The sequence below is a fragment of the Lepisosteus platostomus genome, chromosome 10, assembly GCF_059453375.1.
Source record: "Lepisosteus platostomus isolate fLepPlt1 chromosome 10, fLepPlt1.hap1, whole genome shotgun sequence".
Lineage (NCBI taxonomy): Eukaryota > Metazoa > Chordata > Actinopteri > Semionotiformes > Lepisosteidae > Lepisosteus > Lepisosteus platostomus.
In genome coordinates this window covers 43925589-43949249 of record NC_142620.1, presented here as the reverse complement: position 1 = coordinate 43949249, position 23661 = coordinate 43925589, and the positions used below count along the sequence as shown (strand labels likewise).

The 23661-nt window shown below is 39.2% G+C and overlaps 1 protein-coding gene across 1 annotated transcript; it reads right to left on the bottom strand.

Moving 5' to 3' along the window:
* Positions 1-1776: 1776 nt before the first annotated feature.
* Positions 1777-23532, bottom strand: tnfsf10l (TNF superfamily member 10, like). The gene is made up of 5 exons (XM_088649112.1): positions 23166-23532; positions 16437-16601; positions 7583-7619; positions 6276-6389; positions 1777-5610 (listed from the first exon to the last, which is right to left on the bottom strand). Exons 1-5 carry the CDS (start codon positions 23358-23360, stop codon positions 5162-5164), a joined length of 960 nt encoding a protein of 319 aa, XP_088505238.1. The 5' UTR covers positions 23361-23532; the 3' UTR covers positions 1777-5161.
* Between the last annotated feature and the right edge of the window lie 129 nt (positions 23533-23661).

The following is a 23661-nucleotide window of genomic DNA, read 5'->3' as shown; positions in this document are numbered from 1 at the left end:
CAGAGTGGATTTAGGAGATGAGTGTCGTGGAGAGAAAGGGGAAGGTGTGTCCCAAGTTTAAGGATCATTTTGGTTTTGGATGTCTTTCTGCAAAAGCAGTTCTGAAATCTGTGAGATCAGAGATCAGAAAGATCATGACTGTTAGAGGCGAAATGGAGAACTACAGGTTTGGCGAGATCTTTGATCCTCATGTTCCCTGAAATGGTCTGCCGGACTTCCCTTTTTTACTAAAGAAAACAGATTCTGTTCCTTCAGTTTGTCCATATAACACATTGCCTTAAGATCCAGAACCTAACTGGTTGCTCTTCTCTGGACTGATTCCAGAGCAGCACTTTCTTTTCTATAACGGTGACCAAATAGACCCGATATATAGTACATGCTTTATTGCTGTGATGCCTCACGGCAAGTGACATTTGGTGAGAAAATGATGATGGGGCGGGGGGGGTTCGTCCAGGAAGGGCTGCTGTTTAACAACAGTGAAGTCTCAGGGAACTCCCATCAACAAGCGTTTCCTGTGGGACTGGGAGCTGCCGCGCCATCCAGGAAATAACCAGCCTGGCCATCAGCGCAGACTTCCAGAGGAATTCAGGCCACTAGCGCATTTGTTTGGCCTTTTCTTTTAACTTTTTCAACTGCTCTCAGAAGCTCAAAGACAATACTGCTGTTGAGAGTTGGGCTGAGAGCCATCTGTCAGCTCTTATAGGTTGAAGAACAGCACATCTCTGCTCTACCCATGTGCACTTCTATTTAATCAGCATGTAATACCAAGACCTTGGCCCCCACATCAACCTGACTGAGCTTTCCAGCCATGAACGGTTGTGTATTCACATCTGAGCTGGCTGTCAGTAGCTGGCAGCCAGTCTGTATCACGTCTGGTGAGGGGATTCTCTAAAACAGGGGTGTCAAACAGTTCCTGGATGCCTGTTTTTTTTAACCTGAGCAGTTAACTAATTACCTTAATTATTTTCTAAATTACACATTTACAGTTGATTACACAAGACATCACTTCGGAGTCTGGTTAGAAGTATTACAGTTGTGCAGCTAATTAAAAAATTAGTTCAGGTGGGTAGCTGCGTCAGCATGTGTAGGCTGCAAAGGAACATGTAAAGGTTTATGCCATGCTGAAAAGAGAGGAAAAGAAACAACGTTTTGGCTGTGGAGCCTTCTTCGGATGTGTCAATTAAATAATAAGATGTATAATGTAACAGAGAAGGTGTTTGGAACAAAACTAGAAAACACTAGGCCCTCCAAGAATTGAGTCTGAGATTGTTCATCTATATATTGTTTTTTTCAGTAGGGACTAACAATTAAAAACAAAGTAGAATTTTAAAGAGTCTCCTCAAATCTTTTGAGGACATTTACAAGAAATTGATTAAGCCATTTCCATAGATCAGGCAAGAATGATTATATGTGTATTAGGCTTTACCGAAGTGTCTCTTTGTAACTGTAAAACCCCAGGTATCTGTCCTTATTGCATCAATTAGAGAATCAGTTGTCTGTACTACAGCAGTAGCAATAAACGGAAATATGGGAATAGAGAAAAAACAATTCTAAAAATAATTCCTGATTTTCAACAAAAATAACAAGAAATGATTCATTAGTCAGCACACAGTATGATAAGAGAGATGAGAAACAATCTAATGAACCACCAACAAGCTTGGGAAACAGCACTGTGGTTTTGTGATCCTAAGGACAGTTACAGACTCCATATGTTAGGCAAGCAGGGCAACAAATGAATGTTGTCCAGACCAAGGAAAACAAGTGTTCATTGAGACGTCATCTGACAAACTTTTATTTTTACAGATAAAAAAAATACACAAGGCAGAAAAATACACAATACACATTCAGTCTACACTCTGGAATTAAAAAAGCTGGAACCCATACTCTTTGAAAACATCCAGCCACCCAGTGTTAACGTTTGTGCATTTAGTGGTACAGGTGGCAGTAAAAGGCTGCTTCAGGGGTTGAGAGATGTTCTTAAGCAGCTCAGACTTAAGCATGTTAGGCTCTGTAGGGGGAAGTTCTTCACTGAATTGCACTGCACTCCTGTTGTGCAGGAAGTACAGGACAGAGTTTACTGCATTCCAAAGCAGACAAAAAAACACTGAGTTGTTTATACATTATTACAAACAAATATAACTCACATTAAATCTATCAAGCTTCCTTTGACTTTGAGAAGCTTATTGATTTAGGGGTCTTATCCTAAATGCAGAATAGGTTGTAAGTAATTTTCCATTCAGTACCCAGTGTAATCAGAATCCATTTCTGATTGTGTTGTCTCTGAATACATACTGCAAACTATGAAAAATTAATCACTGAGGGTGCTGTTCCGACTTGATCTGCATGCTGCATTCTTTTGATGCATCGAGGCTTTGCCAAAAGCAGTTCTGAAGCTACTCGGGAGCGTAGTCGATACAGTGCCTTCAGAAGATCCTGTTCCATAGTTAATGAATACACTGGTCTGGCAACTTAACCAGGTCGCAGTAGGGCCCTATGTACTGTACATCACAGAGTACCGAGGCAAAAAAAAAAAGAATTTCCATAACAGCGGGTTCTTAGAGGACAGCTCTGGAGTGGAAAAACTTTGGCAACTTTAAAGAATCTCTGACTAATTGCTTATTCTATTCTAATTCCTGTGAAGAAGCAAGAAAGCTCAAATGCCCAGGAGCGAATCCCAACCCATTGCTAAATCTACGCAGGTGTTATAACTTGTACAGAACTAATCTCTTCTTTGTGAATGAGTCACAGATCTCCAGGCAGACAAGAAGTCAAAACTCATGACATGCCCATATGGATCGTGCAGGAGAAATCCACTTCCTCAGTTACAATTTCCCAGCACTCCCAGCACAAGTAGTGCCGGTGCTGCTAATAACAAGTTAGGTGTTATCACGCTTTACATTGGGAGACTGGTTCTGCACTGAGACTGTCAGAGCAAAAAACGTAAAACAAGTTTGATCAATCCTGATGTCTAATCCCTCAGAAGCAAATAAGAGCACCTCTATCCTTTGTATTTTAGTTATATTCTGTTACAATACAGGTTGCAGTTATTAGGAAAAATATTTACATTTTTTTTAAGTATAAACCTTTGGGAGGTCAGATTTTAAAGCAAATCTTAGAACTGAATACTACGAGAGCAGAAAAGCAGAAACTTGAAAACGGTGGTTCCCTCCTGTGCTTTCTCGTGCGAAAGCTGAGGCTGTATAGGCGCTCAAACTGTACTTCAAAAATTCATTTCACTTTGAGGGAGGTTCAAGGTTTTCAAAAGAACCTATATGGTGTTACCAAAAAGTTGGACTAATTCTGTCAAGATCAAAACCTTTCACTGACACCTAATAACTGCTCCCCTGTCAGTGCTAACATGTGAACACATGAACCAATCGTGTTGCTGTGTGATGTTGAGTTAACAGCAATTAGACTAAACTGAGCTTGACCTTTGTTACTATTCTTAACAGAACCTCCCTCAGGCAATGCCCAGTTCTAATGTGAGCCTAATAGAGGACATACAGTACAGAAGGCCTAAATTAGCACCCTACCCCAACTTGACTAACCAGATCTAAAGAATTTCTCAGGAATGTTTACTCGTTGCGGCTGGTAAAAACAAAAACTGATCAGTCCTGGATTATTTTCATTTTTGTTTTTTATTTTTGAGCTAGAGCTCTCTTTCGTGAATCATGTCAATGATGGATAGAGCCTGGCCATATTAAAATGACACACACATGAAATGAGGCACGCAAGGCCAGGCAGGCAGATATGAATGTGTTTGTGCCTGCTCTTTTTTGTGCTTGGTTTTTTTTATCTCTATGTCAAGGCTGCCTCTTTTCGTAAATGCAAGAGATCTGCAAAAATATTTTTTAAACGGTGACCCGTTTGCTGTAACTGACAAATAAAAATACCAGCATTTCATTCTGAGCTCAAAACCTCAGGATTTTCCTGTCTGATTTCCTCCTAAGGGAAGTAAACATAGATGAGGTCATCGTCACAGTATTCCATCTTCAGGAATCTCCCAGATGAGAAACGTGTTTTGCACAAACACAATACAACATTTAAAGTATAAAAAGCACTTAAATAGCACGTGCAGAAACAAAGCATATCTTTTTCCATTTCACCATATGATGACAGAAATATCATTTCATATGGACAGATTTCATGGATCACCAACAGACTAACTCAGGAGAGGTAACCATGCTGCCTTCATGCATGAAAGAGACATGGTTACTCTTTTACTCAACGCATCTGAATCAGGCTACATACATAATATTAATAGTTAACAGCTTTTCATGCAGCAGGGAGATAGTCTTTCTGAATACAATAAGCAGCTTCACTTTCATACTCATACAAAGCCTTTGTTCAAATGCAAAATGTGTTCCAGACTCAAATTAAGCTTTAAGAAATCTCTTTTCTTAAGCAGCAAAAGATGTGCTACATTAATTTGCAATACTGGGATTTTATCTGTGCACAAAATCATACTACAGGGTTAGGCCTAAAAAATAATATTTCCTGGGGCCTACCTATATTAAATCAAATCTATCAAAGCAAGAGTTCTTAGAAGTTGGCTGAATTTCCTATCACTTACAGAGGACAAAGCAGAAATCCTCAGATAATTAAAGTTCAAACCATAAACCACTTCACGTATTACACACCATGCATCCTGACCTCTCCAGTCAGATTACCTCAGACAAAGTACCTCTTCTTCTTCAAAGTGAAGTCAATATCATCAGCTGGGATGCCCATACTGTAGGTGCACTAATAGCGAGAACCTGGTTTTAAGTTATTTCTCTGTTTGGAAATATTATTTTAGGTATCACCGGAGAACCCTGGCCGAGTTTTCATCTCGTCTTACTACCTGCTGGAACCTCTGGTCAAGCAGGAAGTGGTATTAACAGAGCTGGCCTAAGGAATGACTTCAGTGGACCTTGCTGGACTGACTGGGATTATCTTTCAGAGCTGCAGTTCAGAAACCCTTCAGCACGGTTATCCCAGAATGTCACACAGGTTAAATCAGGTGGGCTCCTGACAGTTAAGAGCCAGATGCATTGACTCCTCTCCCCTTTTGTGTTGCTTCAGAGTCTGCTTCCTTCATATGACCCAAAGAGTTTTGTTTGTTCTCCCCATAAGTTCCTTGGAAAAGAGTGGTTAATAGAATCCAAAGCAGCTCAGGAGTTCAGAGGTCAAGGCGAAATGCGCCAAAGTAGCTGGACGTTTCGTCAGCGTACACCATGGAAGGGGAGGATACCGAGATGAAGACCTCGTCCCCAGCCGTCAGCTCAAACAGCCCCCCCTGGTAGACCGAGTGGAGGGCGTACTCTGCGTCTGCCGCCCAACACTTGGTGCCCACGCCCTTGAGCAACTGGATGGGCCTCAGGTAGGACGTCTTCTTGTAGAGGCACTGGACCAGCTGGTGGCTGCTGCCCTGCAAGTCGGGGTCCGTCGGGGAGGGATAGCGGAAATACACCTGGGAGTAGAGGTAGTAGCGGCCATCTTGGGGCACCCGGAGCCGCCCGTTGCTCAGGCTCATGTTGTGGACATGTGAGCCAAAGGACTGGGCGTCCCAGGACAGGACTGGGTGACGGCAGGACTGGTGCAGGTCAGGCTGGGGGAAGGCAGAGGGTCCTGAGGGGAGAGAGGAAGGGCCTTGTCAGAGAGACCGACACGTTACTGTTTTTCAACATTTGATCATTCAGCCGGTTTGAAAGTGAATCCTAGATGAAGAGAAAGCCAAGGAGAAAAAACTGGTGATTCGGAGATCAAAAATACATGAGCAAAAAACAAATTAGAAAACAAACCATTCCACCTGGAACCACAGTATTAATGAAGAAGAAGTTGCTGGAGTTTGCCGAGTTTGTGTAATATGCAAAGTGTCTGAAGCTGAAGGTAAAGTTTTTATTGTCAGGGAACTTTTTCCTAAAAACAGGACATTCATTTTACTCACCAGTTGTGTGCCCTGAACTTAATTTTGTTAGTGTTGCATCAATTAAAACACAGAATGTAAGCGTATATCTTTGTGGTATTCGTTTATATAAGGCCTTTAAGGAAAAGGCAGAATTTTTAGCCCCACTGTACAGTGTAGCAAAATTTCAGCATTAGGTCAGAATCAACCAAATGTATATCTAAACCAAATATATATACTCTATAATTGCCTTTATAGAATTGTGTACAGGCTAAATTAGTCCTACAAAAAGACTGTTTCATGGGTTTTTACTGAAATATACAGTCAAATACCACTGGAGATGGGTCACAATGAATCCCTGTCTCACAGAGTGAGGTGACACTCTAACCTGAGGTCTGGGGCCCATTGTCTCTCAGAGTGAGGTGCGCTGAAGGCCGCTGGGTTGCCGTGGTAATGACCTTTGACCCCGATGTGTTGAAACTTCGAGGTAGATTTCTTGCTTCTGAAAGGCCGAAAGAGAAAAATAGGTGCATAAAGCAACAGCAAAGAAACAGTGACACCATTGACCTAATGGTTTAGTCAAAACGAGAGAAAGTGTCCAATCAGAACATTAGAAAAGGGTGTGCAGCTAAAGCACAGTACTGTTATTCATTAATCTTGGCCAACTTGCACATTTCAGCCATGCCTATAATAACGTTAAAGCTAACCTCGGAGAAAAATCCTTCATGTTATTTGATTGAATGTGGATCAAAAAACCAGGAAGAAGGAACATGGTTATTTGAATAAACGGAGAGCTTTACCCCAAATCGAGCAAAAGTCTTTCTTATCCTTTTCTCTACACTTGTTTTGCTGGATTGCTAAATCACTTGCTGGGTCTTTGAAGCTGCTTCATGTTGAGGGATTACAATGCCTGATTTGTACTTTCTGTGACCAGCTCTATCTAAAGTCAGCACACCGACGGGTGACTCAAGCTGGCCTCTGACATCTGACACTTCCTTCACTTGCAGACAGAGGAAACTGAACTCCTGTCGTCTGAGGACATATTAAATCTTATTTTTCAAAATGAAAAGATTAGCCTTTAACCCACAGACTGCTTTATTTCCGATGACAGCGCTGCTCTGAAGAGTTTTGTGGGGCAAAGATAACGGCTCCAGGGCTCTCAAGTTATTACAGTCTAATATCCTCTAGTTTATTAGAAAAAAAATGTTATAATGTCCTTAAATGTTTGGAGCAAAGGAATTTCCTTGTGGGAGGTGATTCCACAGTTGAAAACAATTACACCCAGGTGACCAGAGTATGACCAGTCAGTGAATACAGCCCCTTCCTACAGATAATGGCTTTAAAAATGATTTATTTCATGATTAAAATGAATCACTCACAATTAACATTTATTTTTTAAATGTGTTGCTTGGAAATATTTGATGAGGCTGAATTAATATTTCTTTCTCCTGAAAAGTCAGACACCAGAGTGACTGTTCTCACTTTCGGTGTCTGGTAGTGAAGGTTCAAGCTGTTCATGATAATAAAAAAGCTCAAGCAAGTTTGGTTCTTTGAAATGAAGGATTCTTTTAAATGCTCAGCTTTTGTTCTAGAATGTAGATCTGTAAACTGGATAAATACCAGATGCAATTGGAATCGACAACCATAGTTTTTCAGACTAGCTTTCCCACAAGAAAAATTAACACTGAGACTCACCCTGAAGTGCAAGCTTCCTTATGGCATTTTCAGTCACCTGAAAGACAGTAGAGCCAGTTTATTTATTAACCTTTTACATTTATTTTCTTCCCACAAGGGCACATTTCGGGCCATTTAACCAGCTTGGAAGTTGGTGTTTAATTGATTCAAAGATCCAGACGTTTCTTGAAAGAAACCAGGGTTTTGGTTTCAACAATGTAGCTGGGTAGCTGTTCCATTCTCCCACAACCCTTTGAGTAAAGTAGTGAATCCTATTTTTGGTTTTAAATCCACTTCCATGCTTAATCAGGTCAACTGGCACTGCTTTGAAGGGCTTCAAGTCCCAGGCCTGACTGTTCTCAGCACTGCCCCCCAGTGGTGAAACAATATATGTGCACTAGGAGCTTATGCCTATGGGGGACAATATGAGGAAAAATATTTGTTTTTCTGGGCTGAAGATCTTGGCAGGGTGCAGTTGTCAGTGGGAATTATTATGGTCATTCCTGCTGGTGCAAAACCCCTCCTATCATATTGGACATCAGGACACTGGGAGTTCCTGGAATAAGAAAAGTGGAATTCACTGTGCTGATCAAGATGGGGGTCAAGTTCTGTAGAAGCTCAGTTCCACAGAATGCAATGAGTAGTGAGCTGTGTTATAAAGTCAATAAAAGCTTGGCCAACGTCATCTTGATATGAGAGCTCAGGGACTTGCAGATTTTTAAAGGCACACGTCTAGCAAAACTGCAACATAAACAGGCCATGGTTTTATCAAAACCACACTGCAGGCACCACTCAAGAATGTGTCACCTTGTTTGCCAGAGGCATCTTGTGTTTGTCCAAGGGGAAGCTGATGTCACACACAGCACTGGGTTTGGAAATCGCAAATGATGATTTTATTCAAGCCAAGCCATATGTTTTTTAAAAAAAACTTAGCTGTAGTTTTGCGATAATTATTATCTTTAAACTCCAGATTTAAATTCCCAAATTTCCCAGATTCCCAAATATAATGTAGTAAATGCACAGTGAATTTTTGCAAGGCAGCAAAAGGCTTTACAATCCATTGCAAAATGTTTGCCGATATCACGATACCTGCAGTTATTTGACTTGTGTCTGCCCAGCATGATTATAAGAATGATAAAAAGAATGGCTGAAGGATTGGTCAGCAGGCAACATCATAGTCAGGCTGCTCCCAGCTGTCTGATTCTCCCAATATCCATGCCATGCTGTGTTTATCACCTAACAGCAGGTTACAGGGCGAGAGCATTCATCACATCAGACGCAATAAGAACAGATTTACCACAGTAATGAGTGATCAAAGTTTAAGGTCCAAGTCAAAACAAACCCTACACTGCACACTATTATAGCACTCTGCTGTGGTCCTTGTTTCATTACAAGAAATTCCAAAGAGTACAGGCGTTTTTGAAAGCTTTTGTATTGTTCATATGAACGTAGAACCCGTATCAGACTTCAGTGGAATAACCAGACAAGCAGCTCTGGTTTACAGAAAGAAGGAAAGGAAATGCCCGGAAACATTTGGCTGTTTTTTCAGAAGGATGAGTTTGTCATAAAGAGTAGCCTTAAAATAAATTACATTTCACTTTGTTGTTTTAAAAGTGGACCAATATTAAAGGATTTTCTGATTGGCCCATGGGTGTATAGGCAGGTCATGAGAAAAAGACACATCTGACTTGTAGCATGGTTATAATAATATTTTGAGAGACAGGCAACATGGATTTAGAAGAATCTCAATTAAATAACATCCTTGAATTATTTTAACAAGCAACAAGAATGTTGCTTGAATCTTTAAAGCACTTTGCATGATACAGATTTCCAGAAAGCATTTGATAAGGTTTTTCATTAAAAACTAATTATCAAATTAAAAACTATAGGAATGCAAGGTAATGTATGAACATGGCCTAAAAACTGGTAAACGACCAGAAACCATAAGTTATCTTAAGGGGCATAATCTTGAATTAGGCAACTATAAGATGTGGTGTACTTCAGGGTTCCATCTAAGGCCTACTGCTCTGATCTGTGTCAATGATTTAGATTCTGGTATACTGTAGTTAACAAACTAGCTACATTTTCAGGTGATATAAAAACAGGGGGATGAAGCAAACAAAGAAACAGCAGTAAGGGATTTAAAGAAGGACAAAATCAAGGACTGGCAAATAAATTGTAACATTGTGTGCAAAGTGAACTATGCAGGAAACAGGAATGTCCATAATACACATCACATCACACGGGCAAATCAAAGCTGCAAGATTCTACTATACCCGATAGGGATCTGAGTGTTAATGTAGATTCTTCAGTGTTCTCTTCAAGACAATGTAGGGAAGCAAAGAAAAACAATCAGAATGCTTTAGTATACTGTATAGCACAAAGTGTGGAATTTAAATCCAGGAAAGATTTATTCAAGCTTTTTTAGTAAGACCTCATTGAGAATATCGTGGTCATTTGTGGTCACCATACTACAAAAAGGGAGTTCAAAGTAAAACAATTTTGATTTTGTCATGGCGAGTGATAAAACATTTCTTTAATGATTCTTAAATGATTTCTGGTCACAGGGGATTGTCATGTTAAAGGAACTAAATATTTTCATTCTAGATCAAATGATTTAGATTCCCACAGCTATTAACCTACCTATTTTGGACTATTGAGTGTATATTTAACTTAATATTATTTCACCATTCATGTATCCTCAGTATCTCACACACTGATGACCCAAGTTCTTTTTTAAAATATTTTTTTAAGATTACAAAAGCTGCTAATTTTTTTTCTCATGTTATGCATGTATGTTTCTTATTTGATAATGAGTTCATACTGTGTTATATCTTTTACCTGCCCACAGAAGTAAATTTCTCATCAGGGACAAGAAAGGAAGTGATTAAGAGGAGATTTGGTCCAAGTATAAAACAGTGTTTCATTTTAATTATCCACGATAATTTTTAAATCACTTTTTTACAGACAAGTGTTTGGTATTGTTTTAAAAAAGTCCTTTACATTTACCTGACTCTGCCAAAGTGCAACTGTATTCTCAATTGTCAATAAATTCAATTTAATGAAGCTAAACAATCACCAAATTAGTCAACTTATCTGTTTTCTGCCTGTAAGAATGTATTACAAGAAATGATTTAAAGAATGGAAGGTTTCAGTTTCTTTGAAGTTCCAAACAATCTGGGCAGAAGGAAGTAAGGAGTTAAAAAATCTTTTATTGTTTCTCAGCAGGGCCAGGCTGGCTCACACAATGAAACTCTGCTCTGAATTCCTCCTGCTGTGTTAGAAATCCGAGTCTTAATGTTATCAAGTCCAAACAAAACCAATTGGATGTTTAAGCAAACGGCTATAATGTAGGAGATTGCCAACTGAACTGTCCCATGAAGGTTTACAAACATTGTCTTTCTCTGAGTCTGCTCTGTTTACAGACAGAGCAGACACTGCCTCCACACTCCCCCCTGTTTCTTTTATACTCTTTATTTTATTTTTTTATCGAGATACTCTTTATTGCTGTGCCATGTTTGCAGGTATTGTTGCAGCTCTTTACAGCCGAAGGAAAATACATGGAAAAACATTCATTCCAGAAAATCTGAGAATGTAAATGCTCCCTCCCTCCCCCACCCCTCTCCTCTCTGCCTCTCCCCCCACCTCCTTTTCCCTCTCTCTCCCTTTTCTTCTGCTCCCCCCTTCCTTGATCTCTACCCCTCTCCTGGCCACCTCCCCCTCTTGCTCTCTCTCTCTAAAACTAAGTCAAGCTAACAGCAATCAAGGAGTTGTTTATTATAGTCATGCTGAGGGAAGCAGAATGTGGTCAGTCCAGGTAGAAATATGTGTACAGATTTTCTGGAAAACAGCCACTTTTAACTTTCTACCTCATAACTCATACTGTATTACAGTAGGTGTCATTTCCCTGCAAGCTGTGCTTATCGTCTGTTTGCAGGCAGAACTCCAGCACAAGACAGCAATCCACAGGCTTTAAAGGAAGCCCAGAGAAGCATTTGGGTTCAATTTTCATGACATTCTATAATCTCTTAACTCTTTCTCTTACTCGTCAGATAAATACCTGCCTTCTGCACAAATGTTTGCACTAGGCTCTGCAAGATGTAGTGTACCACATACTATCAAGTTTGTGCGTGGTCTGTATTGTGCTTGGTGTGGCATCACAGTTACATTAAGACCATATTCATGAAGCACCTGTCTGAAACAGTTACATTTCTAGCACATTTTTAAGAAATCAATTTAAATACTGCAGGTTATTCAACACCTTATATCTCATCATCATCTGATGTATAAAGCACGTGTACTCCTTCATGGTGCTGTTTTCCTCTCCTCTGTTTTGAGAAAGATGCACTTTGCCATTCAAGTTTCATGGCTATGCTTTTTTTGATGTGGCAGTACATTGTCTTCCTTGTTTTACAGGGGTCAAAAGTTCACTGGTAGAGCTCTCCTATTAATGTATCTGTTCTCTACAGGAGGCCCACTTGAATATTCCTTGCTCAGACAAGAATGAGTCCAGACTTCTCTGTACCACCGGGCAGACTGCAGAGTACATCTGTTAGGCCTATATTCATCCTGATTCAGCACTCCTATAGTCACTAAAGACCCCAGGCTGTGTGTTCTAACAGCGGGTAAGTAACAATGCTTAATACACTCACTCTGCTGGGGTTTAAAGCAATACAATAAAACCCTTCTTTGTCCCTTTCCTTGAGAATCGGAAGAAAAACACTTTAAAATAAAACCAGATGTAGCCTCTAAGAAAAAAAAACGGGTGACTGACGTCATGAGTTTTCAAAACAACATCCAGGTGTGATCTATTTGCAGTTCATTTCAGCAGCTTCATTACCAACTTTTCCCCCAGGTTCTCTAACTTCACTATAGAGGGGACAACTCTCGGAGCTCTCTTTATTTAGATAATTGCCCTCTGCCTTAAAACTCAACACGTGGACTGGCCTAGCACTTCCTACAGTAAAGAAGTGCTAGGACTCTAATAGCTTTTCGTACAGTGCTGTATTTTTAATAAAAAAATAATAGGGAAGTGGAGGGTGCTCATGCTATTTCAAGGAAAGTAGCATAAGACAGTTGCTAAATCCCCTAGTAAGAGAAGAAGAATGTTAGAGCTCTATATTCCTGTCAGATTGCTTCAGTAAACCTTCAGAAACCCTCTTCCTTGTTCTTGATTGTTCAAAGGGGAGAAGAGACATTATACAAAAGCACAAGGTATTCTAAAAGCTCTGACAAGAGAAGGGAAAGACCTGAGCTTTGGGTGGTCCTGTTTTCCTTTTCAGAATTTGGTGAAATGGTTTTATCACTCCAGGGTCAGAGAGGAAAACCACTAGAGACAATACATTCTCAGCAGCCATTTAAAATGTGTAAAGTCCCACTGTTTTCCATCAGTCATCACATAGTGCTTTAAGAATTATATGTCAGGAGTTGTTACAGAATATGGCTGTTATTCCACAATTCCACACACACTACAGGGCAAGAATGGGCATCTCTATCCTCTAGAGCAGGAGACAGAAGTACTGTAGGTGCATACTTTTCTATTAACAACTGATTAAAACCTAGAAAAGCTGATCATTATACAAATTCTATAACAGTTCACTAATTGTTTAATAATAGTTCAAGTATGTAAGATCAGATGTGAAATGCAAACCAGGGAATGCTGAGGTCCTCATGGACTGGAGTTTGCCTAGCAGGATACAAATGAAAAATTCCTGTTCAATTTGACATTCTAAAGCAGCTCTTACTGATATGCAATGAAGCGTTTAGGTTAGCAAAAACACTTATTTTTCCAATTATATCAAGGAAAACAAGCACAGCTCTAGAATAGTTTTCTCAACGAAACTGACACTACTATTTCATTTGCAGGACTAAGTGTGAAGAATTCCTTATTTACCTTCAGAACAAAATAGTTCCTATAAGAGATCAGATTTCAGGAAATCTGATTGTCTTTTTTACCTAACTGTCTGACTGGGCTGAATAACCCTTCTAATGTTCTTAAATGATCCTGATTTAATAAGGCCTGTTGAATCAGCAAAGAACTCATTCTCTTTGATTAATGTACAAAAACTAACGCAAAAGTAACAAACACAAAACCACTTACCTTTCCATAAAGATACAGTGTTGCAGTTAGTAGTTCTTTGACAACACAGGCATTTAAACCTGTTTATAACTAAACTAATAAAAATCTCATTAAAAAAATCTCAGACGGTTTAGTTTTAAATTACTTCAGAGCAATTTTGAGGATTTTAATTGTATTTTAATAATAATAATAATAAATACAGAGACTTTCATGATACATCAGGCCATGGCTAGAAAAAATAATATTTAAAATGACAATTTGTCCCTGATGGTAATTGCCAAAGCAGTAAATGAAAATCATTTTAGAAAATGGGCTAGTATTTTGGGAACTGTTGTGAGCTACTTTAGATCGTATTTAACAAATAGACAATATTTATGTCTATATAAGGAATTGATAATAATAAATGGTGTTACACAAGGATCCATACTGGGCCCTCTTTATTGTTTTCTTTATACATGGTATTGTTTTGTTGTTTTCTTTATACATGGTATTTGTGCTGTACAAGCACAATTATTTATAAAGACTGCAAGAACTTTCATAGCTATGCACAACAGCTATTTCTGTTAGTTTCACTCAATTGTAATGCTAATGTCATTAGGTTTGCTCAGAAATGTCTTCAATTGAATCAAGACAAAGGGAAAGGTTACACTAACAGCTTCTTAGCAACACAGAGAGCAGGAAGAAGGTTTACTTACCTCATCTGTTTTATCTAAAATGAGGATTCATGCAGTAACGTTTAATTCCAAACTATGCTTTGATTCACACTATTCAATTGCCTTTATAACATTGCTAATATAATCTCATTCATATGTTCTAATGCACAGAAAATAACATACGCTGTTTGAAAGGGGAACTGCAGTCCCAATTTCCGGTAATTAAATCAAGGTAACAAAATAAATTAATTGATGGTACCGCACAATTTTACTTTCCAAATTAATCACAAAATTGTAAATTTTGTGAAATGACTGAATAGTCGCCATGTTGTCGCAAACCTCTGGTTTCTCCACGAGCGAGAGCTTGCACAAATGGTGACATGAAGCTGCCCTTCCTGCTCACTAGTCACTGTAGGGACAAATGTAATGCAACGTAGGATGGAATAACAACAGGTTGTGCAGCAGACGTTTCTCCACAGAAATGTTCCAACGTGAGCTGCATGCAGATTTAACAAGTAAGTTGTATTTGTCAACAAAACCGTCTCGAAATCGAGAGCAATAGTTCCATTGGATTCAAAGAGATGTATTCACATGCCCGCTTGTTTGCAATGTCATAAGCCCGCGTCACGTCACTGGAAGTTTGAATGCCTTGTTCTGAATCGCAGAATATGGCGCTGGGCATACCTGGAAATCTCATCTATTTTGTGATGTAATTTGGAGGTTTTCCACGTTACTGTGTACATTTTTCTTTCATTGTGGTTTGAAATGCACACAATAATGCTGATCCTTTCCAACCCCAAAATATAACAAGAGTGTTACAGTTCCCCTTTAAATCTCAAAAACTGTATTTCAATTCTTTCCTGCTCCTTCACATAATTTCTGATGTCTGCTTGTACGGAATGCAGCTACTAGAACGCTAACAAAAACTAAAAACAGGGTAGACAGTGTAGACCGGGCAGAACTTGGCTGCTGGTGCATGATAGAGTTATTTTAAAATACTTTTACTTATATTTGATGAACTGAGTACAATGTCACCAAATTGTTTGACTAAAATACTCTTTTTTATCAGCCAGAACCTCTATTGTGATCTGATTAAACTGGCACTCCAAGGGTAAAATGGCATAAGGCCTAGGGAGACCACTCCCAGCCTGTGGAACTCTTTACACCCATATCATCAGCGTTGTTCAGATCTTGTTGGATAACATACTGTATTTGTTCACATCTGGGAGAGCTTTTACACTTCTAAATCGCATTACATTGAGAATGTACTGTCTGTAATGAATTATGATTCCAGGCAAAGGTATAATAAGACGAAGAATTAAGAAAATAATTTGAAATATCAGCTGTTTGTATTTTACTATGATTTCTGTGGCATTTTTCATTTTGCAAATGCTATATTAATTATTTCTATTTTAATATATGAAATATATTGTAAAGTGAGAGGTGCTTTGCTTTGACGTGAAAGATGCAATAATAATATATTTATTAGTAATAGCAGCAGTAGCAGCTCTAGTAGACGTATGGGATATTATTCTGCTATTCAGCTGGAAAAAGTCAATCAGTACTACCTTGTAGATTGATTCTTAGTAGGAAGAAGATAAACTGGAGTTCACTGGGAAGTTTTTTGTGATTAATAGCTTTTGTAGTTATACTGTAGTTCTACATAGTTATACATGTATTTATATATACATGTAGTTGTACATAGTTATTGTTTGACAATTGTGTTAAAGCGTTAACCTAAAAAGTAGCTGATATGGCTAGCAGGGAGAGAAGTTCGGTTCATTTTTTAAACCCCTGATGATCTGCAAGGTTACGTATCTGGAAATAGCCAAGAAGGCTATGCCACATAGACACATAACATCTGGAACACTGCTTGTGTTGCAATTGAGTTTGGCACACCGTTAGGTGAAGTCACTGATTGCCATCTAGAATTGATTTCAATTTTAAAAACAATTGCAGGGTGTAATCACGAATCACTTAACTTCCATTCATGTGTTACAATATTTGTGCAAGTCACCATAGCATGAAATTAATTAATTAATTCTTCATAGGGAGTTACACTAAATGCAAACACTGCAAGAACTTTCATGAGAGTTTATCACTGTGAAATGTGCATGGTGATCCACGCTACAGCAGTACCCACCTTTGAGATGTAGGTTTTGATGCCCTCTGCTAGTTTTAGGCAGGGTTCACTGCTAAACAGCCTAGCCAGCTCTTCAGGAATGTCGTGTCCCTTATTGATCTGCTCCTCAATAGCGTTCAGAAATTGCAGGCACTTCAGCTCCTCCGTGACACCCTGGTTCTTGGTCTGTCAGAGAGAAGAACCATTTTGCATTTCACTCAAATGTCCATGCCCCATTGTATTGCAGTGTGTATTCTCTATCACGTTCATTGATAAGTCTGTTTTTCACATGTCAACCCCAAAACTGCAACTTCAACACTCCATTAACACAAATTCAGCCCCCTTCCTTGGCTTCTATTTTCTTCAAAAGCATGAGTTAAAGAATATTGGTATTGGTAAAGATGGAAGATATTTTGAATCAGTTCGCGTGGATGGATTTTGTGAATTAACACAAGGCTCTCTCATGTTCTTGGTTCCACATAGCTTTTCGAGAAATTGGTTTCTCGAAAAGCAGTTAAGTGTGCAGAAAAAAAAACTTGGTAAAGTATCTTTCCTGAACTTGAAGAAAACTCAGGCAAAAGAGGTCTGGAAGTCATGATACTAGACATGTGAATGGTTGATTATCACATTATAGGTAACCTCTCAGTGATGCATTACATTGAAAAGTGAAAGCTGTAGGAGTCCTGTCTATAACCAAATGAGACAATGGGTTATAAAACACTGCAGAGAACACAAAGCAAGCTATCAGGAGGGCTAATATTGTTGCATGATACAAAGCTGGATGGGAGTAATAATAATAATTATTATTATTAATTGCTTACACTTATATAGCGCTTTTCTGGACACTCCACTGAAAGCACTTTACAGGTAATGGGGACTCCCCCTCACCACCACCAATGTGCAGCATCCACCTGGATGATGCGACGGCAGCCATAGTGCGCCAGAACGCTTACCACACATCAGCTATTAGTGGGGAGGAGAGCAGAGTAATGAAGCCAATTTTTAGATGGTACTTTTAAACAGTACTCATCTGTTTAATACAGTGACCATTGTTCAAACAGGCTAACTTGCAGAATCCGCACTAGAAGACTAAAAGCATCTCTTGAAACACTTTGGAACAATCGAATGCTATTCTGGAATCAATCAATTCCTAGCATGAGAACATTAGTACATTCTCCAAACAGAAGTTTCTGAAAGCAAGCAAAGGTAAAGATTTTGATCACCCCGGCTCGAAAAACTAGTTTTGTCATGTCAATTCCAGCAACCGGTGCCCCGAGCAAAGGATTTTTCATTGGCAGGATTTGTTTTACGAGAAAGTCATCTGGTACCCGGAACTCTCTTTGTAATTTGACAAAGAATTTAGAGGGGATGTTTTCAGTTCACTAACCATTTAAAACTGTCATAACACCTGTAACAGTAGTTAATTTAACATTTAATATATTGTCATAACATCCATAACAGTAGTTAAATTAACATTTAAACAGTTCTCCTTTAAAATAGTTAGTGCTTTGAAAATAATGCTCTTAATGTTACTGATTACATTAGTAAATCTGACTGATTACACTGGAAGCTTTAACACTACGAAGCCAATATATGACCTTATGTTGACTAGATTATTGTTTGTATTTGGGGTAGGGTCAGGTTGTGGCTTTTATTAAGTGGGGTGGGTCAGGGATTATGCAGGTTGGAGGTTCAGATCTTTAAAAAATCAGGCCCTTCCTGGAATCGGCTTCAGATTTCAATTTTATACAGATATTGTTAAGCAGAAACTAAACAGCACTCACAGAAACGATTAATTAGACAATGTCTTTTACTAGGCTCAGTGTTCTCTGTGCAGTCAACTTTGCCTAAAGTTACACCTAGCAGGGGAAAACAAAACTCACCTACTGTACTTCACTGCCAGAAAAGAAAGTGCTTTAAAAACTTGGCAGGAAACTGGTAACAAATCTGTGATCGCACCAAAGTCATAAACCAGGAGCACTTTCTGTCAGTAACAGCAGTTGTTGTGATTCACTGCTCAAAACACGTTTCTCAATACCTGTCTCATAAATACCCTTGACATAATAGCACTATTGAGATATCTTATTTTTATGGATTTAAACACTACAGTATTAGTGTCTTTACAGCAAGGTTCCATTTTGCAAGTGCACAAACTAAGACATGGTGAAAATGTATTTTTTTCTCTTTAAACGTTGTGTAGTTTTCTTTTTTGTCTTCTTTTCCTCCATACCAATTTTCATTATTGCTGAAAGCAACAAAACACTGAAATTTAAACGATGTGACAAAAAAAAAGCTTTAATGTGGCAGCAATTATGAATTCAATGCTTCAGTTTTACCCTCCTATTGGTTTAGTAGAAATATAATGAGCTGAGTTCATCACCAGAAATTAAGAGTTCAAAAACGGGATCTCACCGCAGAATGATTCCAGGTGAACTACAGCTCAGAACCAAACTAAAGATAACAGAAAACATCAGAATCTCCATTGAAAAGCACTTTTTAATTTTATAGTGATTATTATACATTCAAAATAGTTGGTACTGTTAGGAACTATACAATGAGGTCTCTTAAAATAGGTTATTTTTTCTAGTTTATCAGACTTAAACACCTGGCACTTGTTTTTTTTCGTGACCTTATATTTGTTTTGCATTTTCTAACTAAAGACAAGCTAATGTGATTCTGCAAATGTATATATTGCTTAGGACTACTGTGTACTCGTGTGAGAATCACACAGTTATCAGTAAACCACAGAACAGCTTTAAAAGAACATGAGAGAAACTAATGATCAAAACAAGACATGCAGTCCTTCAGTGCTGCTTATTTTTCTAGTCTATGATTTTATTACAGGATCAAATGAGACTAGTCAGTTATTCAAGAGCCCCCAGAGAGCTGTAATACATATAGTAATATCTACTGAATGTATAAATATATACCGGATGCAACCCAACCCCATGTCTTCTACAGAAGCTGACACCTCCATCTGTTTTCAATAACTGCTTAGACCATTACAGGGTCAATCTGATCCAGAGTCTCACCTGGCCAGCAGGTGCAAGGTAGGATACACCCTGAATTGGACTCCAGTCCATCACAGGGGCACAAGGGGCATTGTAGACATGTCTGTCAGCCTAGACAGAATGATTTCGGACTGTTGGAGGAAACCAGAGGATCCGGCAAAATCCCACCTGGCTTTAGGAAGAGCATGCAAACTCCACACAGAAACTCCCATAGGCCTGAATTGAACCCAGGACTGTGAACCTAGCGCCATGCACCAGTGCTAACTGCCATGCCACCATGCTACCGAAAACTAATATATTTTGGTTAAAAGATAAAGTATATTTTGCACAATTCCTGTTTCTTATATAAAGTACTTCATGTTAATTTTCCAATGGGCACGACGTAGTGTAGAGTGCAGGGTGTAGAGACATTTGCTGCTGTGCAGAAGAGTGGCAGAGGTCTACTGTATGTACTGTAGTAAATATCACTGGAGTAAAGACTGAAGGTATCAACTAACTTTTTGTCGGGTTTCTATGGAGTCGCAAAACATCTTAGGCCTGTCTCTTGGGCTGACTCCTGGGCTCAAAATGGATTTTACAAAACAGCCGAATCAGAAATGCCAATGAAAGACTGTTTATGTAGTCATATCTCTTTCACAGCTCAGAAAAAGTTTTAAAAAGCACATATTTAGGGTAACAGAACTCAACAAAATTAGATAGTGAGGCCTCTTTAAGTGCTATGAAATTGCTGTACACAACGAAAAGTGGTTATGAGCTGCAGACATTCTGCAGCCCTGGTCTATGCTTAGTGGCCACGTTTTGTTTTCATTCAAGTTAGAATACTGCAAAAATAAACTGAAATCAGGAGGTGGACTGTAGCTTGGCCTGCCACATAGACTGTACACTACTAGCGAAAGGAGTTGGATTAGACACAGTGCTTATGAAAACACTGAGATTTCTCAGTGGCCAGGCTCTTATCCTTCCAAAGCTGGAATTCCCTGAAATACAGTAGGTCATTCTGCTCTGGCCAACTTTCCCTTTCTTGTAAATAAGTCTAAAGGTGGAGTACTGCCTCCTGAGGCTTCACACACCTTTACAGGAAGCAGCAAAGTAACAGGAAAAGTTATTACTTGCACTCAGGCTAAAGGTCTAGATCTTCAGTAAAAGAAACCTATTAATTATTACCTTGTTACTTATGGTTTTCTGTGTGTATAAACTTGGTTTCTTCTTTTAAAGCCTGTGGTGGACAAAGGAGAAATGACCCTTCAGGGGTTTATGACCACCTTGGCCCCTGGCCAATGAGACGTAGATTACTTTAAGCCACGACTAGCACGTTTTTTTCCCCTCTGGCCTCTCCAGTTGCTGCTCTCTTCTGCTGCAAAGACAGGACAGTGTCATCTATGTCAGTGTGTGATGGAGTCACTGGAATGGTCATTATAATGATGTTGTCCATTATGTTTCAGCAAAACTGGGTTAAACCAACCAAGAATGATGATGACGTTAAAGCTGAGGATCCCTGACTTTATTTTCCAATTGATAAACCACAGATCAACAGTCAATCCATTCCTCCCCTCCATCCTATCAAACTCTTTTTCCTTGAATTGGTGTTGTGATGTTTTCAATCTGGTTCCGTGCTCCCTGTTTGCCCACAAAGTGAAAAGACAAGGCACTGAGTAATCCAGTTCGGGGTGATCTGGTCTTTACGGGCATTGTTGTTATCTTGTTGTGAAAGTGCATGGTGCTCTTGAAGGTTTTTTCAGAGTGCTGTAACGTTGTTGCTTCTCTGCAGTTGTATAAATGTTTATAAGAAAATTATTATTTTTTGTTTTCTGTGCATGAGGACTGAATGTGATGATGCTGAACATGTATGCTAGAGTAAGATTTACAGATCTTTGGGATTCTCTGCGAGCAGGATGTGAGGTTCTCATCAGATTTTTGAAGTTTTTATTCCCAATTGGTCCAGTAGTGAGACAATACGCTTTCTTAATTGGGTTAAAGCTTAAAAGCTTTTTATGGAGCTCAAAAATGGAGTAGCATAAAGGCACAATGTAGTCTTATTAGACAGAGAACAACTGGTCAGCAAAAGCAATTTAGTGCAAAGTTATATTATTCTCTGCTGGGCTCTTTTCAGAAGACGATAGCGTTCTCTCATCTTTTTGCAAACTTTAGTTAATGCACAGACACTTTCAGGTATTTTTGTTTGCATTATGGATTAAACAAGGCACTCTGATATAAGTTAAACTAACACTCACAAGTGTAATTAATCAATTTAATAAAATCTCCCTGATACTTTGTCTCAGAAGGTTTAATTGCATACATCACAGCTTTTTAGTGCAATGCTTTACTCGGTGCAGTGCTCTGAGCACAAGCCTCCAGTGAGTTAGCTCTGTAAACTCAAACTAGTTTTGAAGAGTCCTATGTCCTTATTCTTAATTGAGGCTGAAGTATAAGAGATGATCTCAAACAAAACCATTCTAGGTTTGAAATCAGGCTCTGTGAGACAAATTTCTTGTCCGGGGGAAATAGGCTTGAAGTTTTTATGCCAGTATTTTACTTGCATCTGTAACTAATAAAATATGTTAGTCCATAAAAATCCCCCTACAGACAACTGCCCAATTTAATCCATAATGACGCGACAGCAAAGCACGCTCATAATATCATCTTCCATACGTCCTTATGGAAACGGCCAGAGAAAGTTTCGAGACGTCAAAGAGACACTTAACTCCCGATGATTTCTATTTTAATTTAAAGTGTAACTTTCAGAATGTTCGCAATTTGGTGGGTGTGGTGGCAGTTTGTATTTAAAAACAGACAGCGGGGAGCGAAGTGGGATGCTAACCTGCACTCCCTCACCCTGGTAAATGAGCTGTTCAACTTTCTAAATGGTACAGAACAAGCTTTGTTCTACCTATATACGATTGGAGTGATTGAATGTAACGATTAAATGAAGCGCTACCCTGTGTGTTCGTTTCATGGATTTTTGTTTACCTGAAGTCCCAAGTTTCCCGTTTAAAGATAGCAAGGTTGTATCTATAATTAAAAGAGCGTCAGTACTTTGACTATCGTTTAATAGAGCTGCAGGAACTTCTTCACAATAGCAGTCGCCAAGACGATTCTCCACAAAGAATGGCATGTTCACGACTTGTAGGCACGCATTTGCTTTTTTACACTTTTGTCTCCAGAGTACACTGGCTACAAGTGTTCGTAAACTAAAAGCAAACTTTTAAATGTGCAACTCAAGAAAGAGACAATGGAGGTTTGGGAAAATCAAACAAAGCGACCCCCCAACTAACAACTTCCCCCAACGGAATTCTGCGCTTCTGCAAAATGAGTTTTCCAGAGATTGGAAAAGTGGAGAAAAAGTTATCCCAGAGGGCAACGAAAACTGTAAAGGTGGTCATGTTCTGTTTTACACGGAATGTAGAGATTTAAAAAATATACAGTATATAAACATTTCCACGGCATATTTTGTCTGCACGCGGTTCTACTGCATTCCATTAGATCTACAAAAGCATTAAGGTGGAAATAAGTATGAATTAAGGCAACACAGCTGATATGATTAAATCACCATAAACTACAATGATGTTAAATAATACAAAGTTTTAGGATTCTCCTTTCCCTCATGAACACCTATCCCAAACCGATGTAAACAATTGATATCTAACCAAGTTGTGAGTTCTGCTCTCTTTTCACCGCAGATCAAACGTCTGCACCTCGACCACATCCCCGAGTTTTCAGTACCGCAAAAACACTCCCTTACCTGCGCTATAGACATGTTGAAGTACACAAACAGCCCGGTAGTGGAAGCGATTTGGAGCACGACCACAACAATGACCACCATAGCGAGCCATAACTTTGACGGCGCATCCCCCTGTTTCTTCGCCGGCATCATCATGTAAGTGGTGGAGTCGTTGCTGGCAGATCGGAAATAATCCTGGTTATTATGATTAGCCATTGCATTCCTGTCCAGTGATCCAAAGGAAAACCTTAGGTTTTTTAAACTGAAAATCAAAACTACTTTGATTCAAGGTTTGTGTGGGAGTGCTGTTTAATAACTCCTTATCCCGCCTGCTCAGCGCCGTGCACTCTGAAGCGCTGCCAGCCGAGCGCAGAGACTGCGGTGCGAGGGAGGTACAATATAAACTGAGTTAACCCTTTCCACAACTCTTTGCCACTGAGAGGCGCAAAAACTCCACACCTGCAAGCCGGCAATGCCGTAACAAGTCAGCATTGACCTTTTTAGACTTGTGAACTAC

What these genes read in the sequence shown, in the direction of transcription:
- tnfsf10l (XM_088649112.1), bottom strand. Translation starts at nt 23,360, where the DNA reads ATGGCTAATCATAATAACCAGGATTATTTCCGATCTGCCAGCAACGAC. An exon ending in TCAACATGTCTATAGCGCAG is followed by an intron (nt 16,602 to 23,165) that starts GTAAGGGAGTGT and finishes TCTCTCTGACAG; the next exon opens with ACCAAGAACCAGGGTGTCAC. An exon ending in AAGGAAGCTTGCACTTCAGG is followed by an intron (nt 6,390 to 7,582) that starts GTGAGTCTCAGT and finishes TCGGCCTTTCAG; the next exon opens with AAGCAAGAAATCTACCTCGA.